Raw genomic sequence first — 19,043 nt, forward strand, 5'->3', positions numbered from 1 at the left:
ACCATCACCAGGAAAAGGCAGGTCTAAGTGATTGGGGACTCCTCACTGAGAAGAACAGACAGGCCTGTAACAAGAGCTGATCCAGAGAACAGAAGGGTGTGCTGTCTGCCGGGTGCTAAGATACAGGATGTGGACCTGAGGCTGAAGAGGATCCTAACGGGAGCGGGAAAGAATCCACTGATTGTCCTTCATGTGGGAACAAATGATACGGCTAGATTCTTGCTGGAACATATCAAGGGTGACTATGCTAGGCTGGGGAAAACGCTTAAGGAAATCGAGGCTCAGGTGATCTTCAGAGGGATTCTGCCTGTTCCTAGAGAAGGGCAACAAAGGTGTGACAAATTATGATGTTCAACAGATGGCTCAGGCAGTGGTGCTATAAGGAGGGCTTTGGATGTATGGCCACTGGGAAGCATTCATGGACAGAGGAGTGTTCTCTCGGGATGGACTTCACCTGAGTAAGGAGGGAAATAGACTTCTAGGATGGAGGCTGGCACAACTGGTTAAGAGAGCTTTAAACTAGGAATCTGGGGGAGATGGTTGGGAGATGTCCAGGTAATCTCCATGCTGGATTTTAACATTGAGAGGGAAGAAAACAAAGTAAGAAAGGATACAGCCGTGGGTAGGAGAATGGACATAAGGAGGAAGGATAGTGTACATACCAGCCTAATAGGTGATACTGGCGGTAGAATGTCTGTGCCTAATCGGGTAAAGAATGTGAGAGAGGCCAAACAGCAAAAATTAAGATGTTTGTACACTAATGCAAGGAACACAGGTAACAAAATAGAGGTACTAGAGCTACTGGTGCAGGAAGTGAAACCAGATATTACAGGGATAACAGAAACATGGTGGAATAGTAGTCATGACTGGAATACTGGTATTGAAGGGTATGTGCTGTTTAGGAAAGACAGAAATAAAGGCAAAGGTGGTGGAGTAGCATTGTATATCAATGATGAGGTAGACAGTAAAGAAATAAGAAGTGATGGAATGAATAAGACAGAGTCTGTCTGGGCAAAAATCACACTGGGGAAGAAAGCTACTAGAGCCTCCCCTGGGATAGTGCTTGGGGTGTGCTATAGACCGCCGGGATCCAATTTGGATATGGATAGAGACCTCTTTAATGTTTTTAATTAAGTAAATACTAAGGGAAATTATGTGATCATGGCAGACTTTAACTTCCCAGATATAGACTGGAGGACAAGTGCTAGTAATAATAATAGGGCTCAGATTTTCCTGGACGCGATAGGTGATGGATTCCTTCACCAAGTAGTTGCTGAACCGACAAGAGGGGATGCCATTTTAGATTTGGTTTTGGTGAGCAGTGAGGACCTCATAGAAGAAATGGTTGTTGGGGCAACCTTGGTTCGAGCGATCATGAGCTAATTCAGTTCAAACTAAATGGAAGGATAAACAAAAATAGATCTGTGACTAGGGTTTTTGATTTCAAAAAGGCTAACTAAAAAAAATTAAGGAAATTAGTTAGGGAAGCGGATTGGACTGAAAAACTTGTGGCTCTAAAGGCGGAGGAGGCCTGGAATTACTTCAAGTCAAAGTTGCAGAAATTATCAGAAGCCGGCATCCCAAGAAAGGAGAAAAAATTCATAGGCAGGAGTTGTAGACCAAGCTGGATGAGCAAGCATCTCAGAGAGGTGATTAAGAAAAAGCAGAAAGCCTACAAGGAGAGGAAGATGGGAGGGATCAGCAAGGAAAGCTACCTTACCGAGGTCAGAACATGTAGGGATAAAGTGAGAAAGGTCAAAAGCCATGTAGAGTTGGACTTTGCAAAGGGAATTAAAAGCTATAGTAAAAGGTTCTATAGCCATATAAATAAGAAGAAAACAAAGAAAGAAGAAGTGGGGCTGCTAAACACTGAGGATGGAGTGGAGGATAAGGATAATCTAGGCATGGCCCAATATCTAAACAAATATTTTGCCTCAGTCTTTAATGAGGCTAATGAGGGGCTTAGGGATAATGGTAGGATGACAAATGGGAATGAGGAAATGGAGGTAGATATTACCACATCCGAGGTAGAAGCCAAACTTGAACAGCTTCATGGGACTAAATCGGGGGGCCCAGATAATCTTCATCCAAGAATATTAAAGGAACTGGCACATGAAATTGCAAGCCCATCAGCAAAAATTTGTAATGAATCTGTAAACTCAGGGGTTGAACCGTATGACTGGAGAATTGCTAACATAATTTCTATTTTTAAGAAACGGGAAAAAAGTGATCCGGGTAACTACAGGCCTGTTAGTTTGACACCTGTAGTATGCAAGGTCTTGGAAAAAATTTTGAAGGAGAAAGTAGTTAAGGACATTGAGGTCAATGGTAATTGGGACAAAATACAACATGGTTTTACAAAAGGTAGATCGTGTTAAACCAACCTGATCTCCTTCTTTGAGAAAGTAACAGATTTTTTAGATAAAGGAAACGCAGTGGATCTAATTTACCTCGATTTCAGTAAGGCATTTGATATGGTTCCACATGGGGAATTATTAGCTAAACTGGAAAAGATGGGGATCAATATGAAAATTGAAAAGTGGATAAGGAACTGGTTAAAGGGGAGACTACAACGGGTCACACTCAAGGGTGAACTGTCAGGCTGGAGGGAGGTTACTAGTGGAGTTCCTCAGGAATCTGTTTTGGGACCAATCTTATTTAATCTTTTTATTACTGATCGTGGCACAAAAAGCGGGAATGTGCTAATAAAATTTGCGGATGACACAAAGCTGGGAGGCATTGCCAATACAGAGAAGGACCGGGATATCATACAGGAGGATCTGGATGACCTTGTAAACTGGAGTAATAGTAATAGGATGAAATTTAATAGTGAAAAGTGCAAGGTCATGCATTTAGGGATTAATAACAAGAATTTTTGTTATAAACTGGGGACACATCACTTGGAAGTAACAGAGGAGGAGAAGGACCTCGGAGTATTGGTTGATCACAGGATGACTATGAGCCACCAATGTGATATAGCCATGAAAAAAGCTAACGCGGTCTTGGGATGTATCAGGCGAGGTATTTCCAGTACAGATAAGGAGGTGTTAATACCATTATACAAGGCACTGGTGAGACCTCATCTGGAATATTGTGTGGCGTTCTGGTCTCCCATGTTTAAGAAAGATGAATTCAAACTGAAACAGATACAGAGAAGGGCTACTAGGATGATCCGAGGAATGCCTTATGAAAGGAGACTCAAAGAGCTTGGCTTGTTTAGCCTAACAAAAAGAAGGCTGAAGGGAGATATGATTGCTCTCTATAAATATATCAGTGGGATAAATAGCACGGAGGGAGAAGAATTATTTAAGCTCAGTACCAATGTGGACACAAGAACAATTGGATATAAACTGGCCATCAGGAAGTTTAGACTTGAAATTAGATGAAGGTTTCTAACCATCAGAGGAGTAAAGTTCTGGAACAGCCTTCCAAGGGAAGCAGTGGGGGCAAAAGACATATCTGGCTTCAAGACTAAGCTTGATAAGTTTATGGAAGGTATGATATGATGAGATAGCTTAATTTTGGCAATTAACTGATCTTCAACTATTAGTGGTAGATATGCCCAATGGCCTGTGATGGGATGTTAGATGGGGTGGAGTCTGAGTTACTACAGAGAATTCTTTCCTGGGTGTCTGACTGGTGAGTCTTGCCCACATGCTCAGGGTTTAGCTGACTGCCATGGGGTTAGGAAGGAATTTTCCTCCAGGGCAGATTGGCAGAGGACCTGGGGGTTTTTCGCCTTCCTCTGCAGCGTGGGGCATGGGTCACTTGCTGGAGGATTCTCTGCACCTTGAAGTCTTTAAACCACGATTTAAGGACTTCAATAGCTCAGACATAGGTTAGGGGTTTGTTACAGGAGTGGGTGGGTGAGATTCTGTGGCCTGCGTCGTGCAGCAGGTCAGACTAGATAATCATAATGGTCCCTTCTGACCTTAAAGTCTATGAGAAAGGAGCAATCTTCACCACCATGGCTCCCACCACTATCACTTGGAACTCCAGGAGCCACTGTGACACTATTGGACTTTCACCCTTCTGATCCTGAGAGATGTCCTGTCCACACCGGGCCAGTGAGAGAAACCCACATGGTATCACCCTCTTCACTGGCGCCAGCTAAATCACCCGAAACGTGAGATTTGGGTTCCTGCTGTCATCCCTATCGCATGTGTCCTTTTCCTTCACACACCTTATTTCTTCTCTTTCCTCTCTTTTTGCTTTCTGTTTAATGAACACTTGGCTTAGTTGGCCAAGACTGCATCTTTTGCAACATTGCTGTGAGCCAGTAATCAGAGAGGCAATGAAAGCAATATCTTAAACAGACCAGTTCTGATATGAGTTTTCTAGGCCTTGGAGTGGCTGATAAGACAGTGTGCTGTGCCTGTGTTTCTTCAGCTGAAAGGTTGCAAGTGCGAAAGTCAGAGCCAGAGACAGAAGCTGCATTTTATATCTTTGCAGTTCTTTTCTCTCCTTTTGTGTGTGTTCATCTTGTTGTGTCTTTCCCAAAAAGGACATCTTTACTGGCTTTAATATCCTCTAAAAGACTGTCAGACTGGGGGTTTTTTCCTTGTAAAAACTCTCTACATCTAAAGGGAAAGGGAACAAGGACTATTCTTAAAATAAAAGCCTTATTTATTACTTTACATTTCAAATCCTTTAAATGCTATTCCTTCTTTTTTGTAACTTTAATAAAAGATTAATAAGATTTTTAATGGTGTGTTTGCCACTGTAAGCAAGCTGAGGACTCTGTACTCAAAAACCGGAACCATGTTTAAATGTTTAGAGCTGTACAGTGAAAGGATAAAGTAGACCACTGTGACTCTCTGAATTTATTTAATTCCATCAAAATTAACACAACAGATCCCACAGGGATCAGATCTTGGTCAAATGCTATTCAGTATTAATGATCTGGAAGAAAATATAAAATCACTGTTGAAAGTTTTCAGGTAACACAAAAATTGGCAGAGTTGTTAACAGTCATAAAGACAGGTCAGTTCTACAGAGCAGTGTAAAACAAATAATAAGCTAGGCATACTGGAAGAGCATGTGTTTTAATATAGCTAAATGCAAGGCCATACACAGAATCATAGGACTGGAAGGGACCTCGAGAGGTCATCTAGTCCAGTCCCCTGCACTCATGACAGGACGAAGTATTATCTAGACAAGTGGTTCTCAAACTTTTTTTTCGTGGACCAATTGAAAATTGCTGAGGGTCTCAGCAGACCACTTAATGAACTTTCCAAATGTTGTTTGTACCATTAGCTTACTAAAGGGCTTTGGATAAAAGTGCTATATAAAAAAAACTTAATAAACTTTGTTCTACAAATAAAATCACACAACTCATATTTTCATATCAGTAGTCTTACCTTTCTAATGCGATGGATGTGCCCTCTCCCCCTCACCGCAGCAGCCTCTGAGCTGGGGCTGGGAAGGAGGGGGGTCTCTCCCCAGCAGCCACAGCCCTGGAGCTGGGGAAAGTAGCGTCTTTCTCTGGCCGCTGCAGCCCTGCATGTCCCAAATTCCCCCCACCCCCTCTTCTCACCCTTCTGCCCCGTCCCACCTACCCTCTATTTCCCCCAAGTCCACCACCTCACCGTACATGTACATCTTCTCCAGGGTCCAGGCAGCTAATTAGTGAAGCCACACCTACACTGCTCCACTAATTAGGTGGGTGGCCATTCATTCTCTTGTGTGTGGCCATCCAGGCGCGCACCTTAGAGGGAACTATCCGCATTTGGATGGAGCTGAATGGAGCTCACCTGAATGGAGCTCACGGACCAGTGGTGGTCCACAGACCACAGTTCGAGAACCTCTGGTCTCGACCATCCCTGACAGGTGTTTGTCTAACCTGCTCTTAAAAATCTCCAATGATGGAGATTCCACAACCTCCCTAGGCAACTTATTCCAGTGCTTAACCACCCTGAGAGGAAGTTTTTCCTAATGTCCAACCTAAACCTCCCTTGCTGCAATTTAAGCCCACTGCTTCTAGTACTATCCTCAGAGGTTAACAAGAATAATTTTTCTCCCTCCTCCTTGTAACAACCTTTTATGTACTTGAAAACTGTTACCATGTCCCGGCTCAGTCTTCTCTTTTCCAGACTAAACAAAGCCAATTTTTTCAATCTTCCCTCATAGGTTATGTTTTCTAGACCTTTAATCTTTTTTGTTGCTCTTCTCTGGACTTTCTCCAATTTGTCCACATCTTTCCTGAAATGTGGTGCCCAGAACTGGACACAATACTCCAGCTGAGGCCTAATCAGTGTGGAACAGAGAGGAATTACTTCTCGTGTCTTGCTTACAACACTCCTGCCAATACATCCCAGAATGACGTTTGCTTTTTTTGCAAGTGTTACACTGTTGACTCATATTTAGCTTATGGTCCACTATGGCCCCCAGATCCCTTTTTGCAGTATTCCTTCCTAGGCAGTCATTTCCCATTTTGTATGTGTGCATCTGATTGTTCCTCCCTAGGTGGAGTACTTTGCATTTTTCCTTATTGAATTTCATCCTATTTACTTCAGACCACCTAGGAATCAAGAATATAGGTCACATTTATAGGATGGGGGATTGTATTTTGGAAAGCAGTGACTGAGAAAAGGACTTTGTGGTTTTGGGGCATAGCCAACTGATCACACTTTAAAAAGGACACTGATGAATTGGAAAAGGTTCAGTAAAGAATAATTCAAGCTCTGGAAAATCTGCCTTACTGTGAGAGAATAAAGAAGCTCAATCTATTTAGTTTATCCACAAGAAGGTTACGAGATGACTTGATCACTGCCTGTAAGTGTCTACATGGGGAAAAGATTTCTGATAATAGAGGGCTCTTTAATTTAGCCAAGGCATAACAAGATCCAATAGCTGGAAGCTGAAGCGAAATGAATTCAAAGTGGAAACAAGGTGTGTTTTGGTTTTCAAAGTGTTTTAAACATAGGACAGACAGAAATTAGAAAAGAGCTTTTTGTGTCTGTTTTATTTTTAAAGCATTACAATACCCAAGAACAGGCATTGTTTTAAAATGCTGACAGAAAATGAACTAACACACAAACACCTTGTATTAAGGAAAACAAAAGTTTAGAAACCATAGGCTACAGGTGGAAAATGAATGCTATTGAGTTAGAAAATTTGAGACTCAGAGTGTCTGAATAGATAGGGCACTGGACTGGGACTCAGGAGCAATGTTCCCTCTAATTTTTTCCATCCATGTGTGGAATGAATTTTGATATGTGCACCAATATGGAGGTAATGTGCATGTGTGCCACCAGTAGAAACAAAAAACCTAGATATAATATATATTTTTAAAAAGTTACCATATGGATAATTACTCCAGCCAGGACAAGTTAGGCATTTTAGAATTCGCTACTCAAAGAATTAAATTTAAGCATAAAAGAGAAATAAAATGATGAAATGCACAGACCAGTCAAAAAACTAAAATAACACACTTTGAAAGAATAAAATTACAGAGAATATATGTGCATTGCAGGAAGTAGCAAGAAAAACAATAACAACAACAATAACACAAGTATGTGTTGGGAGTTGAGTGTGAAAGAGAGACAGAGTGTGTGTGTGTGTGACTGTGTGTGTGTGAGAGAGAGAGAGAGAGTGAGAGACAGTGTGTGTGTTTGTGTGTGTGTGAGAGACTGTGTGTGTGCGAGAGAGAGACACAGAGCCAGTTTGTGTGTGTGTGTGTGTGTGTGTGTGTGTGAGAGAGAGACACACACACACACACAGAGACAGTGTGTGTATACGTGTACGGGAGACAGAGACAGAATGTGTGTGTATGTGTGTGTGAGACAGAGAGAGAGAGAGAGAGAGAGAGAGACTGTGTGTGTGTGTGTGTGTGTGTGTGTGTAAAAGACAGAGACAGCAAGCAGGAAGGTCCCAGGAGCAGCTGGCCAGGGACTCCAAGGCTGCAGAGCAGTTGGTGGAGGGGCACCTGAACACAAGTCACTGGAAGTGTGCGGCTCTACTGATCAAATGCATGGCACTTGATTGACTCTTGGGTGGCCAAGCAGCTTACAGAGTACACTGCCTACGTTCTATTCTTTGCTCTACGGCTGATCTGCTATGCAACCATAAGCAAGTTACCTTTCTGCACCCCCCTGCTTCCCATCTCAAGCTTTGTCTGTCTTGTCTCTTTAGACTGTAAGTTCTTTGGGGGCAGGGACTGTCTCTTCTTAAAGGTTTATGCACCACATAATATAGTGGGGCCCTTATTTCAGCTGGAACCTACAGTTGCTATTGGAACACAAATATTAATAATAAATAATCAAATATTTCCTTCAAGAAAATTCTCACTGTATTAAAATTTGCATATCAGGTGACTGATACTGAGATACTGTACACTATCCCTCTGCCTTTGTATTGTGTGGGCCAAATTAGGGTCAACATTCAACAAAGAAGATTATGTTTGAAACCACTAGAGTGTAATTACATGAACAGTGTATCATAGCATTAGTACAGAGGTCCCCAAACTATGGGGCGCCCCCCTAGGGAGGCACAGAGGAACGTTTGGGGGGGTCACCTGGGGCCCAGGCCAGCTCCCACAGGCCAGCTCCCATCGGGCCACCCAGTTCTGCTGCTGGCCCCGGCTCCAGCTGCTGGCCCCGCACCCGGGGCCCTGGCTGCCAGCTATGCACCTGGGGCCCCAGCTGCTGGCCCCACACCACGAGGTAAAAAGCTTGGGAACTACTGCATTAGTAGTATGCCTGGAATGATACTGTGTCTGCCTACAGAGATGTTTCAAAGATTTCCAACAATGTATGAAAATTTATATTCTAGTACTATATTTAATTGGTGATCATACTCATCAAGGTGGATGGCTTAAACATTTAAAATGTTTTAAAGAAAAAACCTTGTCATTAGCCTCCTGACTCTTGACAAGGAGTCCCATTCTCCCCCACTCTGATCTGGAAAGAAAAAATTAAGCCACAGATCATCCTAGGAGTGGACTATGCATGACGCATAGTTACCAGAAGCAGGAAGAGGGAGAGAAAGAGAGCAAGCCTAATTTCAGTACTATGCTGACACCACTCAACGTTAAGATCCAACAAGATCTCATTACAAGGTGGCATGAAAAACACTGCAAAGAGAGTCACAGTGGGAGGACATTGGTTTGTACCGTCTACACTATTACAAAGTAAATATTTTGTATAACATCTAAATGCTTTCAAAAACAATTTAAGGAATAAAAAATTCAGGACCCCAATTCCTAGTGTCATTACATACACTTAATTGGCAAGAAGACTAACCATGATGTCATGGGGAATTTTGCACATATAGGGTTGTAGGGTCAGTCCCAATTAAACTTCACCTTGATTTTCTGTAGCTGAGCATTTTGCAGGAGTTGATATCTTTTAGTAGGATAATCTGCACTAAACAGATTCCACTGAAATTTTTTTTCTTAAACTACATAAGAGGAAAGCTTTCTGCGGTATTCTTGGAGCCTTAAAAACAACCAAATTACTTTCCAAGTAGACTTAATAAAACAGGTAAAGTCCTGTGCTTCCCAGTTATCAAAAGTGGTTTTTTCAATGGCACTATTTCGATCCATAGAAAAACTCAGTGGATTATAATCACCTCAATAGCATCGTCATACATTTTCCTTGCCTCCGTGTCCATTTTGTCTGACATCAGCCAGGCTTTCAATAAGTATTCATAAAAACTGTCTCCCAGCCCGCCCACGGATGTGTGATCTGTAACAGAGAAAAAGAGAATAAAATGTAGGGGATTTTAATACAGTGCCACCTGGGATTTATCCAGGACAAAATTCTACATTTTATTTAAGCCCCTACCGTTTTAAACCATCATTATTTTAATCCAGTTCAGCAGCTATTTCCCCTCAAACCTTTTATTTCATTTTCTTGGAATCTGTCCCACAGCAGGCATCAGTTTTCCTACTGTGCATGTTCTGTATTCCTCATTCTGTGTCACCTGCACAGCAAAGCTGACCCTTCCACGTCACAGATTTAATTTAAGGAATGTTTTGGCTCCATTATACAGAACTTAACCTTTTCATTGGTTGTTGTTGTTGTTGTTTTAAATAAATAAGAATGTATACTCTCAGATTCAGTAGCAGCAATATAGTTGGAACACGTAGCTATATAAATTGTTCAAACCCATGGGGAATCTGTTCTTTCAAGGACATTTTTATTATTCATCATGAAATAGTAACTTACAGAACCTTGGGGGAAGGGATAGCTCAGTGGTTTGAGCATTGGCCTGCTAAACCCAGGGTTGTGAGTTCAATCCTTGAGGGGGCCATTTAGGGATCTGGGGCAAAAATTGGGGATTGGTCCTGCTTTGAGCAAAGGGTTGGACTAGATGACCTCCTGAGGTCCCTTCCAACCCTGATATTCTATGATTCATATTCTTTCACAGTTAAATTGGTGACTACTTTCGTTTGCAGAATACAGTGCAAGCCTTGTTCTGTTACCCCAGGTATAGTTCAACTGGAGTTGGGTAACTGAACAAGGCATGCACTGTTCACTACATTGTTAGCTGTGCTTTCTTGCATATCTATTAGAATCCAACACCAATGAATGCTGGGTCTCCTTAAGTACATACACAGTGATCCTTACTGTGATGATTTCAAGGGCTGCTTATCCTAAGAAGTCACAATTATCACATTCAAATGCATGTTCACATGCACCCACAGACAGCACTTTAAGGACATCAGAGAACACCTGTGACGATTTGGAGAATCTACGTACTTAATGCATGCTTTTTGATATTGGGGACTCTCCATGTGTACCTGTGTCAGACCACGAGTTTTACTTTCAATGTGGGGTTTGTTTTCCTTCTCTCCTGTTTTTTACCTTCATATTAAGCTAAAACCCACAGGAGGTGACAGAAGCTCTTGCCAAGGAAATTAAAATAAATAAAAAGAGGGTTTTTTAGGCCATGTCAACACTAGCACTTTTGTTGGTAAAACTTTTGTTGGTCAGGGGTGTGGAAAAAACACACCCCTGACTGACATAAATTACACTAACAGAAGCGTCAGTGTGGATGGCGCTATATTGGTGGGAGATGCTCTCGCCCGACATAGCTACTGCCACTCATTGGGGGTGGTTTAATTATGTCGGCATAGAGCAGCTACGCTGGAGACCTTACAGGGGTGCAGCTGCAGCAGTACAGCTGTGCTGCTGTAAGGTCTGTAGTGTAGACATAGCCTTAGTTACATAAATGAAAAGGGAATAAGGAAGGATGAGGTTGGGCTGCTACACAGTGTGGATGGGAAGGAGATTAAAGATAATCTATGTATGGCCCCAAACCAAATGAATACTTGGCCTCAGTTTTCAGTAAGGATGATAAAATAGAGCATGTGCATGAAGACAGTACGGCTGATGGAAATGAGTGTCTAGAACTGGAAATTACCACACAAGGTTGAAGAAAAACGTAAAGAGCTTAATGTGCTCAAACGGTGGAGACTGGGTAATTTTCGTCCCAGAATATTGAAAGAACTGGCATATGAGATTCCTAGTCCAGGAGCAAGGATTTTTAATAAAGCTATTTTGGGGGCAGTACCATATGACTAGAGAACGGCTAACATTGTACTTATATTTAAGAAAAGGGGAAAAAAAGTGATCCAGGCAATTACAGACCTGTTAGTCAGACCATAACAGGGTTAAAAAAGGAACTAGATAAATTCAGGGAGGATAGGTTCATTAATGGCTATTAGCCAGGATGGGCAGGAATGGTGTCCCTAGCCTCTGTTTGCCAGAAGCTGGGAATGAGCAACAGGGGATGGATCACTTGATGATTACCTGTTCTGTTCATTCCCTCTGGGGCACCTAGCACTGGCCACTGTCAGAAGACAGGATACTGACTAGATGGACCTTTGGTCTGACCCAGTAGGGCCATTCTTATGTTCTCAGTAGCATGCGAGGTTTTAGAGAAAATTGTGAAGAAAAGAACAATTAAATTAATCGAGGTAAGTGGTAAAGAGGATGGAACGCAACATGGGTTTAGCAAAGGCAGATCATGCCAGACTAACCAGATTTCCTTCTTTGAGAAAATAACTGATTTTTTAGATAAGGGAAGTCAGTAGATCTAATATATTTGGACTTCAGTAAAGTATTTGATGTTCCCTGTGGGTCCAGGGACAGAATAGACCCACTGCTCCTCCTGCATGTCATAAGAGGTGACTAAAAGGGGGCTGCCTGGAAAGGGATGGGCTCCACTAGGTTAGAAATTTGCCCAAGACACACCATACGATGAGCAAGTCAACAATGTCCATACTGGACTGATCGCAGCCTGGGTTAATAATGACCGCGCCATCCATCTCCCACCAGGGCAGACGCGATAACTATACTACTGGTGTAACCCCATCAAAGAGGATCCGTGGAAGAGATAACATCACCATAGCCACATGGAATGTAAGTACATTGAGACAAATAGGGAGGCTGAAAGAACTCATGTACAAAATGGAACAATACACCTGGCACCTCCTAGAAATCTCTCAGGTCAGATGGAAGAACTTTGGAGAGGTACTAACGGTAGAAGGCTATGTACTCTATTACAGTGGAGAGGACAAACACTTCAACAGCATAGGATTTCTTGTGCATAAAGATATCAAGAATTCAGTATTAGGATGCTGCCTAATGTCCAGCAGGCTTATTTCTAGCCGTCTTTAAGGCAGTACCGTTTAATATCACAGTGGTACCAGTCTATGCCCCTACAACAGGCTATCACAATGAGCAAATTGAAGATTTTTACAATCAGCTCCAAGACATCATCGATAAGGTACACATGAAAGATATCCTGATTGTACAAGGAGATTGGAATCCTAAACTGGATACTGATGCACAGGCAGATTGGCGAGATTATTGTGGCCCTTTCTGTAATGCGGTAACCAATGAGAGAGGATTGAGATTTTTGGAGTTTGCCAGCTATAACAATCTGGCTCTTACAAACACATTAGGAGCACATAAAGCATCCAGATGATCAACAAGGCATGCACATAATGGTCTACATCATGGTGCAAAATCAATTTCATTCTGAGATTAACAGAGCTAAAACAAGGAGCTTCCCCTGTGCTGATATTGGAAGTGATCACGACCTTATGATGCTAAATTTTTATCTGCAACTAAGGAAAATCATTAGGCCAAAGTTCACCAAAACCAAGTTTGACTTAGAAAGACTCAGAGACCGAAACATTGCAGAGTCATTCCAAGCAATGATCGGTGGAAAATTTGCCCCGCTGCTTGCTCTAGAGGAAGACATAGAAACAATGACCAGCAATGGGACATCCTTGGGAAACATCGTAAGAAGACAAAACCATGGGTCACAAATGAAATACCACAAAAGTATGACATTAGAAGAGAACTTAAGAGAGACAAGAACAGCACTGAGGGAGCTGATAAATACAGAGCGATTGGCAGAAAGATCAAGAAAGGAATGAAGGTGGCCAAGGAGATATGGATTGAAAAACAATGCTCTAAAACTGAAGAGTGTATCAATAATAAAAATAGCAAACGAGCCTTCCAGGTTGTAAAAGATCTGACGAAGGAAAGATGGACCAAAGCTAATGCAATTCAAGACAAAGAAGGGAACAGTCTTACAGAAGAAATGGACATCATCAATAGGTGGACAAACTACTGCTCTGATCTATACAACCACCAGACAGACGGAGATCCTAATGTCTTAGACAGCCTAGATTCAACAGAGGAGGATGACTATCCAATACTATGTGAAGAAATGGAGACAGCTGTGAAATCACTCAACAACGGAAAGGCTACAGGTATTGACAACATCCCAGCCAAACTGATGAAATTCGGAGGAGAAATAGTAATAGACACACTCACCAAGATCTGCAACAAGATCTGGCAGACCGGTGAGTGGCCCTCCACATAGACATAGTCACTAATAATCGCTCTGCCAAAGGAAGGCAACCTGCAATTGTGTCAAAATTACTGGACTATAAGCTTAATTAGCCATCCCAGAAAAGTGATGTTGAAAGTCATATTGAACAGACTGAAGCCACAAGGAGTACTTACAACACCAGCAGGACATCTACCATGTCTTTGTTTACTTCAAGAAAGTGTTTGACAGAGTATGGCACAAAGCTCTCTGGGCAACCATGAAGAAGTACAATGTTGGTCATAAGTTTATTCTTATAATTAAACATCTGTATGCCAAAGCCAGCAGTGCAGTTCTCGTCAATGGCACAATAGGAGAGTGATTTCACACCACTGTTGGAATCCAGCAAGGCTGCCTTCTTTCGCCCACACTGTTCAACATCTACTTGGAGCGCATAATGACTGATGCCGTAGAAGATCACATATGCACAGTCAGCATAGGGGGGCGAACAATCTCAAATCTTCAGTTCGCTGATTACATTGATGGCCTGGCAGGCAGTGAAGATGAACTTGTCAACCTTCTGAAATGATTGGATGAAACCTCCGCAAAATATGGCATGGAAATCAGTGCAGAGAAAACGAAGCTGATGACAAACAAATGTGATGGGATCAGTTCACATATCACTGTCAGTGGACAAGCGCTGAAGATAGTGAAACAGTTCAAGTATTTGGGGGCAATCATCACTGATGAAGGATCTAAAGCAGAAATTTGGGCAAGAACTGTGCAAACAGCAGCAGCAGTGGTAAAGCTAAAGCCAGTTTGGAGGGATAAGAAAATCTCCCTGGAATCCAAACTGAAACTGCTGCATGCATTGGTCATCTCCATTTTTCTGTATGCGTGCGAGACATGGACCCTTACAACAGAACTTGAACAGAAAATACACGTAGTAGAGATGAGATACTTCCGTAAAATCCTGGGCATCTCCTACTTCGACCACGTCACTAATGAAGAGGTCCACAACATCATCACCCAATGCACTGGGTCATATGAAGACCTCCTGATGACCGTGAAGAAGCACACGCTGAAGTGGTACGGCCATGTAACAAGATCATCTGGCCTATTCAAGATCATCCTCCAAGGGGCAGAACAAGAGAAGAGAAGAAGAGGTAGACAGAAGAAGAGATGGATTGACAACATAAAAGAGTGGACAGGAATGGACTTCGCGAAGACTCAAGCACTGACACACAATCGTCAGGGGTGGAGGAAATTGGTTGATTGCTCATCAGCGATGGTGCCCCAACAACCAATGCAGTTATGGGAGTGATGATGATGATGAAAGTGTTTGATACAATACAACATAGGAAATTATTAGTTAAATTAGAGAAGATGTGGATCAGTACAGGCATTGTAAGGTGGATAAGGAATTGGCTAAAGGGGTGAAGGCAACGGGTTGTGCTGAAAGATGAACTATCAGACTGGAGGGAGGTTACTAGTGGAGTTCCTCAAGGATGGGTCTTTGGCACAAAAAATATTATTAATGACCTGGGCACAAAAAAAAAGTATTATTAATGACCTGGTCAGAAAAAGTAGCAGTGTACTAATGAAATGTGCTGATGATACCAAGTTGGGAGGCACTGCCAATACAGAGGAGGATCGGAACATTACACAGGAAGATCTGGATGACTTTGAAGACTGGAGTGACAGAAATGGGATGAAATTCAATAGCAAAAATACAAGATCATGCACTTATGATCTAATAATAAGAATTTCTGCTACAATCTGGGAGACTCATCAATTGCAAGCGACACAGGAGGAGAGAGGCCTGGGTGTGTGGGTTAATCACAGGATGACTATATGCCACCAATGTCCTGTGGCAGTGAAAAAGGCAAATGCAATCCTAGAATGATAGGCAAGGCATTTCCAGTAGAGGTAGAGATGGATTAATGCCATTTACAAGGCATTGGTAAGACCTCATCTGGAATACTGTGCACAATTCTGATCGCTCATGTTCAAGAAAAAGTAAACTGGAACATGTGCAAAGAAAAGCTACTGGGATGATCAGGGGAATGGAAGGCTTGAGAGGATACTGGAAGAGCTTGGCTTGTTCAGTCTAGCAAAAAGAAAGCTGAGGGGGATATGACTGTGCTGTATAAACATATTAGGGGGTAAATACCAGGGAGGGTGAAGAACTATCTAAGCTAAAGGATGATGTTGTAACAAAAACAAATGGATATAAACTGGCCATGAACAAATTCAGTCTGGAAATTAGAAGATTTCTAACCATTAGAGGGATGAGGCTCTGGAACAGCCTCCTAATAAGAGTTGTGGGTGCAAACAACTTAGTTTTAAGAGAGAGGGGGACACATTTATGAGTGCAATTATGTGATTGCTTGTGATGGTGGGAGGAAGGCTCAACAGCCTTACTTCTGGTTTATGTCTTATGTTACTAAAGCTCATGCTTTGGGGTTTCAGCTGGCCACTGCAGAGGTCTGGAAGGGATCCCTCCCACTCCCTACAACATATTCTGGGAGGTTTTTTATCTCCTTCCTTTGAAGCATTAGGGATGGCCACAACTGTAAATGGAATAATGGGCAGCATTGGCCAAGGCTCTAAGGTGGCACCGAGCATTCACTTTCTCAGGTGCTTGGTTGGCTGGTTCTTGGTCTCATGCTCAGGATCTAACTGATCACCATATGTGGGACTGGGAAGAAATTTCCTCCCAAGTCGGATTGGTGGTAATGTTGGGGGCTTTTCACCCTCCCCTGTAGTGTGTGGGTGCAAGTCACTTGTCAGGATTTATCTGGGTATACCTCACTTAATACCCTACCATTATGGGGGTCTCAAGCACTGGTGCACCTCAGTCCTTCCTATTCCCTGTCTGTGGCACATAATAGTCTAGTCTCCTGGGGGTCTCCTTTACTTTTGTCTCATTTCCGTTGTCGGGCTTAATGTGCAGGTAGTGTTGGTGTCCTGTGATATACAGGAGATCAGATTAGATGACCTAGTGATCCCTTCTGGTCTAAAACTCTAAGACTCTGAGACAGGGCTAACAATAGAGAGTCATTAATTCAAATGGACAACTCTCAGACAAAGAGATGGTTATTATGGTGGCAGCGTGATGGATCTGTAACAGTGTGAATTACATAAGTGCCAAGAGCAGCGAAAACAAGTACCCTAAGAAGGGAAAAGCACAGAGAAAAGTCCCAATGGTCTTTTTGGGAAAGGAATAGTAAAAGACAGACTGGAGAAATGAATTATGAACAGCTGAAGAAAAACTGGCTGGTTGGGCTATGCAAAAAAAAGCAGCTCAACTGTTGCTGAGGATCAGACAAAGCACAGCTAATATTTGCTGTATTCTCAGGACCAGAAGAGGAATGATGGTCCACTGCCGCCAACATTAGGGATGGCCACAATCCCAGACTACTGCACTGGGCAGCACAGCATGGGGAGGAGGTGACCAGCCCTCTGTGGAGAAAGAAGTGGTTTGGGACTATTTAGAAAAGCTGGGCGTGCACAAGTCCATGGGGCCGGATGCGTTGCATCCGAGAGTGCTAAAGGAGTTGGCGGATGTGATTGCAGAGCTATTGGCCATTATCTTTGAAAACTCATGGCGATCCGGAGAAGTCCCGGACGACTGGAAAAAGGCTAATGTAGTGCTCATCTTTCAAAACGGGAAGAAGGAGGATCCTGGGCACTACAGGCCAGTCAGCCTCACCTCAGTCCCTGGAAAAACCATGGAGCAGGTCCTCAAGGAATCAATTCTGAAGCACTTAGAGGAGAGGAAAGTGATCAGGAACAGTCAGCATGGATTCACCAAGGGCAAGTCATGCCTGACTAATCTAATTGCCTTCTATGATGAGATAACTGGTTCTGTGGATGAAGGGAAAGCAGTGGACGTGTTGTTCCTTGACTTTAGCAAAGCTTTTGACACCTTCTCCCATAGTATTCTTGCCAGCAAGTTAAAGAAGTATGGGCTGGATGAATGCACTATAAGGTGGATAGAAAACTGGCTAGATTGTCGGGCTCAACGGGTAGTGATCAATGGCTCCATGTCTAGTTGGCAGCCAGTATCAAGTGGAGTGCCCCAAGGGTCGGTACTGGGGCTGGTTTTGTTCAATATCTTCATAAATGATCTGGAGGATGGTGTGGATTGCACCCTCAGCAAGTTTGCAGATGACACTAAACTGGGAGGAGAGGTAGATACGCTGGAGGGTAGGGAAAGGATACAGAGGGACCTAGACAAATTGGAGGATTGGGCCAAAAGAAATCTGATGACGTTCAGCAAGGACAAGTGCAGAGTCCTGCACTTAGGACGGAAGAATCCAATGCACCGCTACAGACTAGGGACCGAATGGCTCAGCAGCATTTCTGCAGAAAAGGACCTACGGGTTACAGTGGACAAGAAGCTGGATATGAGTCAACAGTGTGCCCTTGTTGCCAAGAAGGCCAATGGCATTTTGGGATGTATAAGTAGGGGCATTGCCAGCAGATCGAGGGACGTGATCGTTCCCCTCTATTCAACATTGGTGAGGCCTCATCTGGAGTACTGTGTCCAGTTTTGGGCCCCACACTATAAGAAGGATGTGGAAAAATTGGAAAGAGTCCAGCGGAGGGCAACAAAAATGATTAGGGGACTGGAGCACATGACTTATGAGGAGAGGCTGAGGGAACTGGGGATGTTTAGTCTGCAGAAGAGAAGAATGAGGGGGGATTTGATAGCTGCTTTCAACTACCTGAAAGGGGGTTCCAAAGAGGATGGCTCTAGACTGTTCTCAGTGGTAGCAGATGACAGAACAAGGAGTAATGGTCTCAAGTTGCAGCGGGGGAGGTTTAGATTGGATATTAGGAAAAACGTTTTCATTAGGAGGGTTGTGAAACACTGGAATGTGTTACCTAGGGAGGTGGTGGAATCTCCTTCCTTAGAAGTTTTTAAGGTCAGGCTTGACAAAGCCCTGGCTGGGATGATTTAATTGGGGATCGGTCCTGCTTTGAGCAGGGGGTTGGACTAGATGACCTCCTGAGGTCCCTTCCAACCCTGATATTCTGTGATTCTATGAACATAAATCTTTTTCCCCTCTGGGTTGGCCTGGGTATGATATCCATAGCAACCCTGAAAAATTAATGAATAGATGGTGTGTGTACAAATAATAAAGCCTGGGGTCACACACTGAATGAGGAAGATAAAAAAATATGAAAAATGAGGCAGGGGTCCTGTGCAAAAATAGTATCTGATCATGTAATTAAAGACTGTA

General features: G+C 42.9%; 1 protein-coding gene across 5 annotated transcripts in view; it reads right to left on the minus strand.

Annotated features, from left to right (window-relative positions):
* The window catches only part of MAN1A2 (mannosidase alpha class 1A member 2), a 306,596-nt gene that overhangs the window by 39,871 nt on the left and 247,682 nt on the right, over window positions 1–19,043 (minus strand). For all 5 annotated transcript variants that reach the window (XM_043540993.1, XM_037910300.2, XM_043541368.1 and 2 more), the window contains one exon: window positions 9,571–9,686. In XM_043540993.1, the coding sequence (XP_043396928.1) occupies window positions 9,571–9,686 (116 nt within the window). The remainder of the gene's footprint in view (window positions 1–9,570; window positions 9,687–19,043) is intronic.

Source organism: Chelonia mydas, chromosome 1 (genome assembly GCF_015237465.2).
Source record: "Chelonia mydas isolate rCheMyd1 chromosome 1, rCheMyd1.pri.v2, whole genome shotgun sequence".
NCBI classification, from domain to species: Eukaryota; Metazoa; Chordata; order Testudines; family Cheloniidae; genus Chelonia; species Chelonia mydas.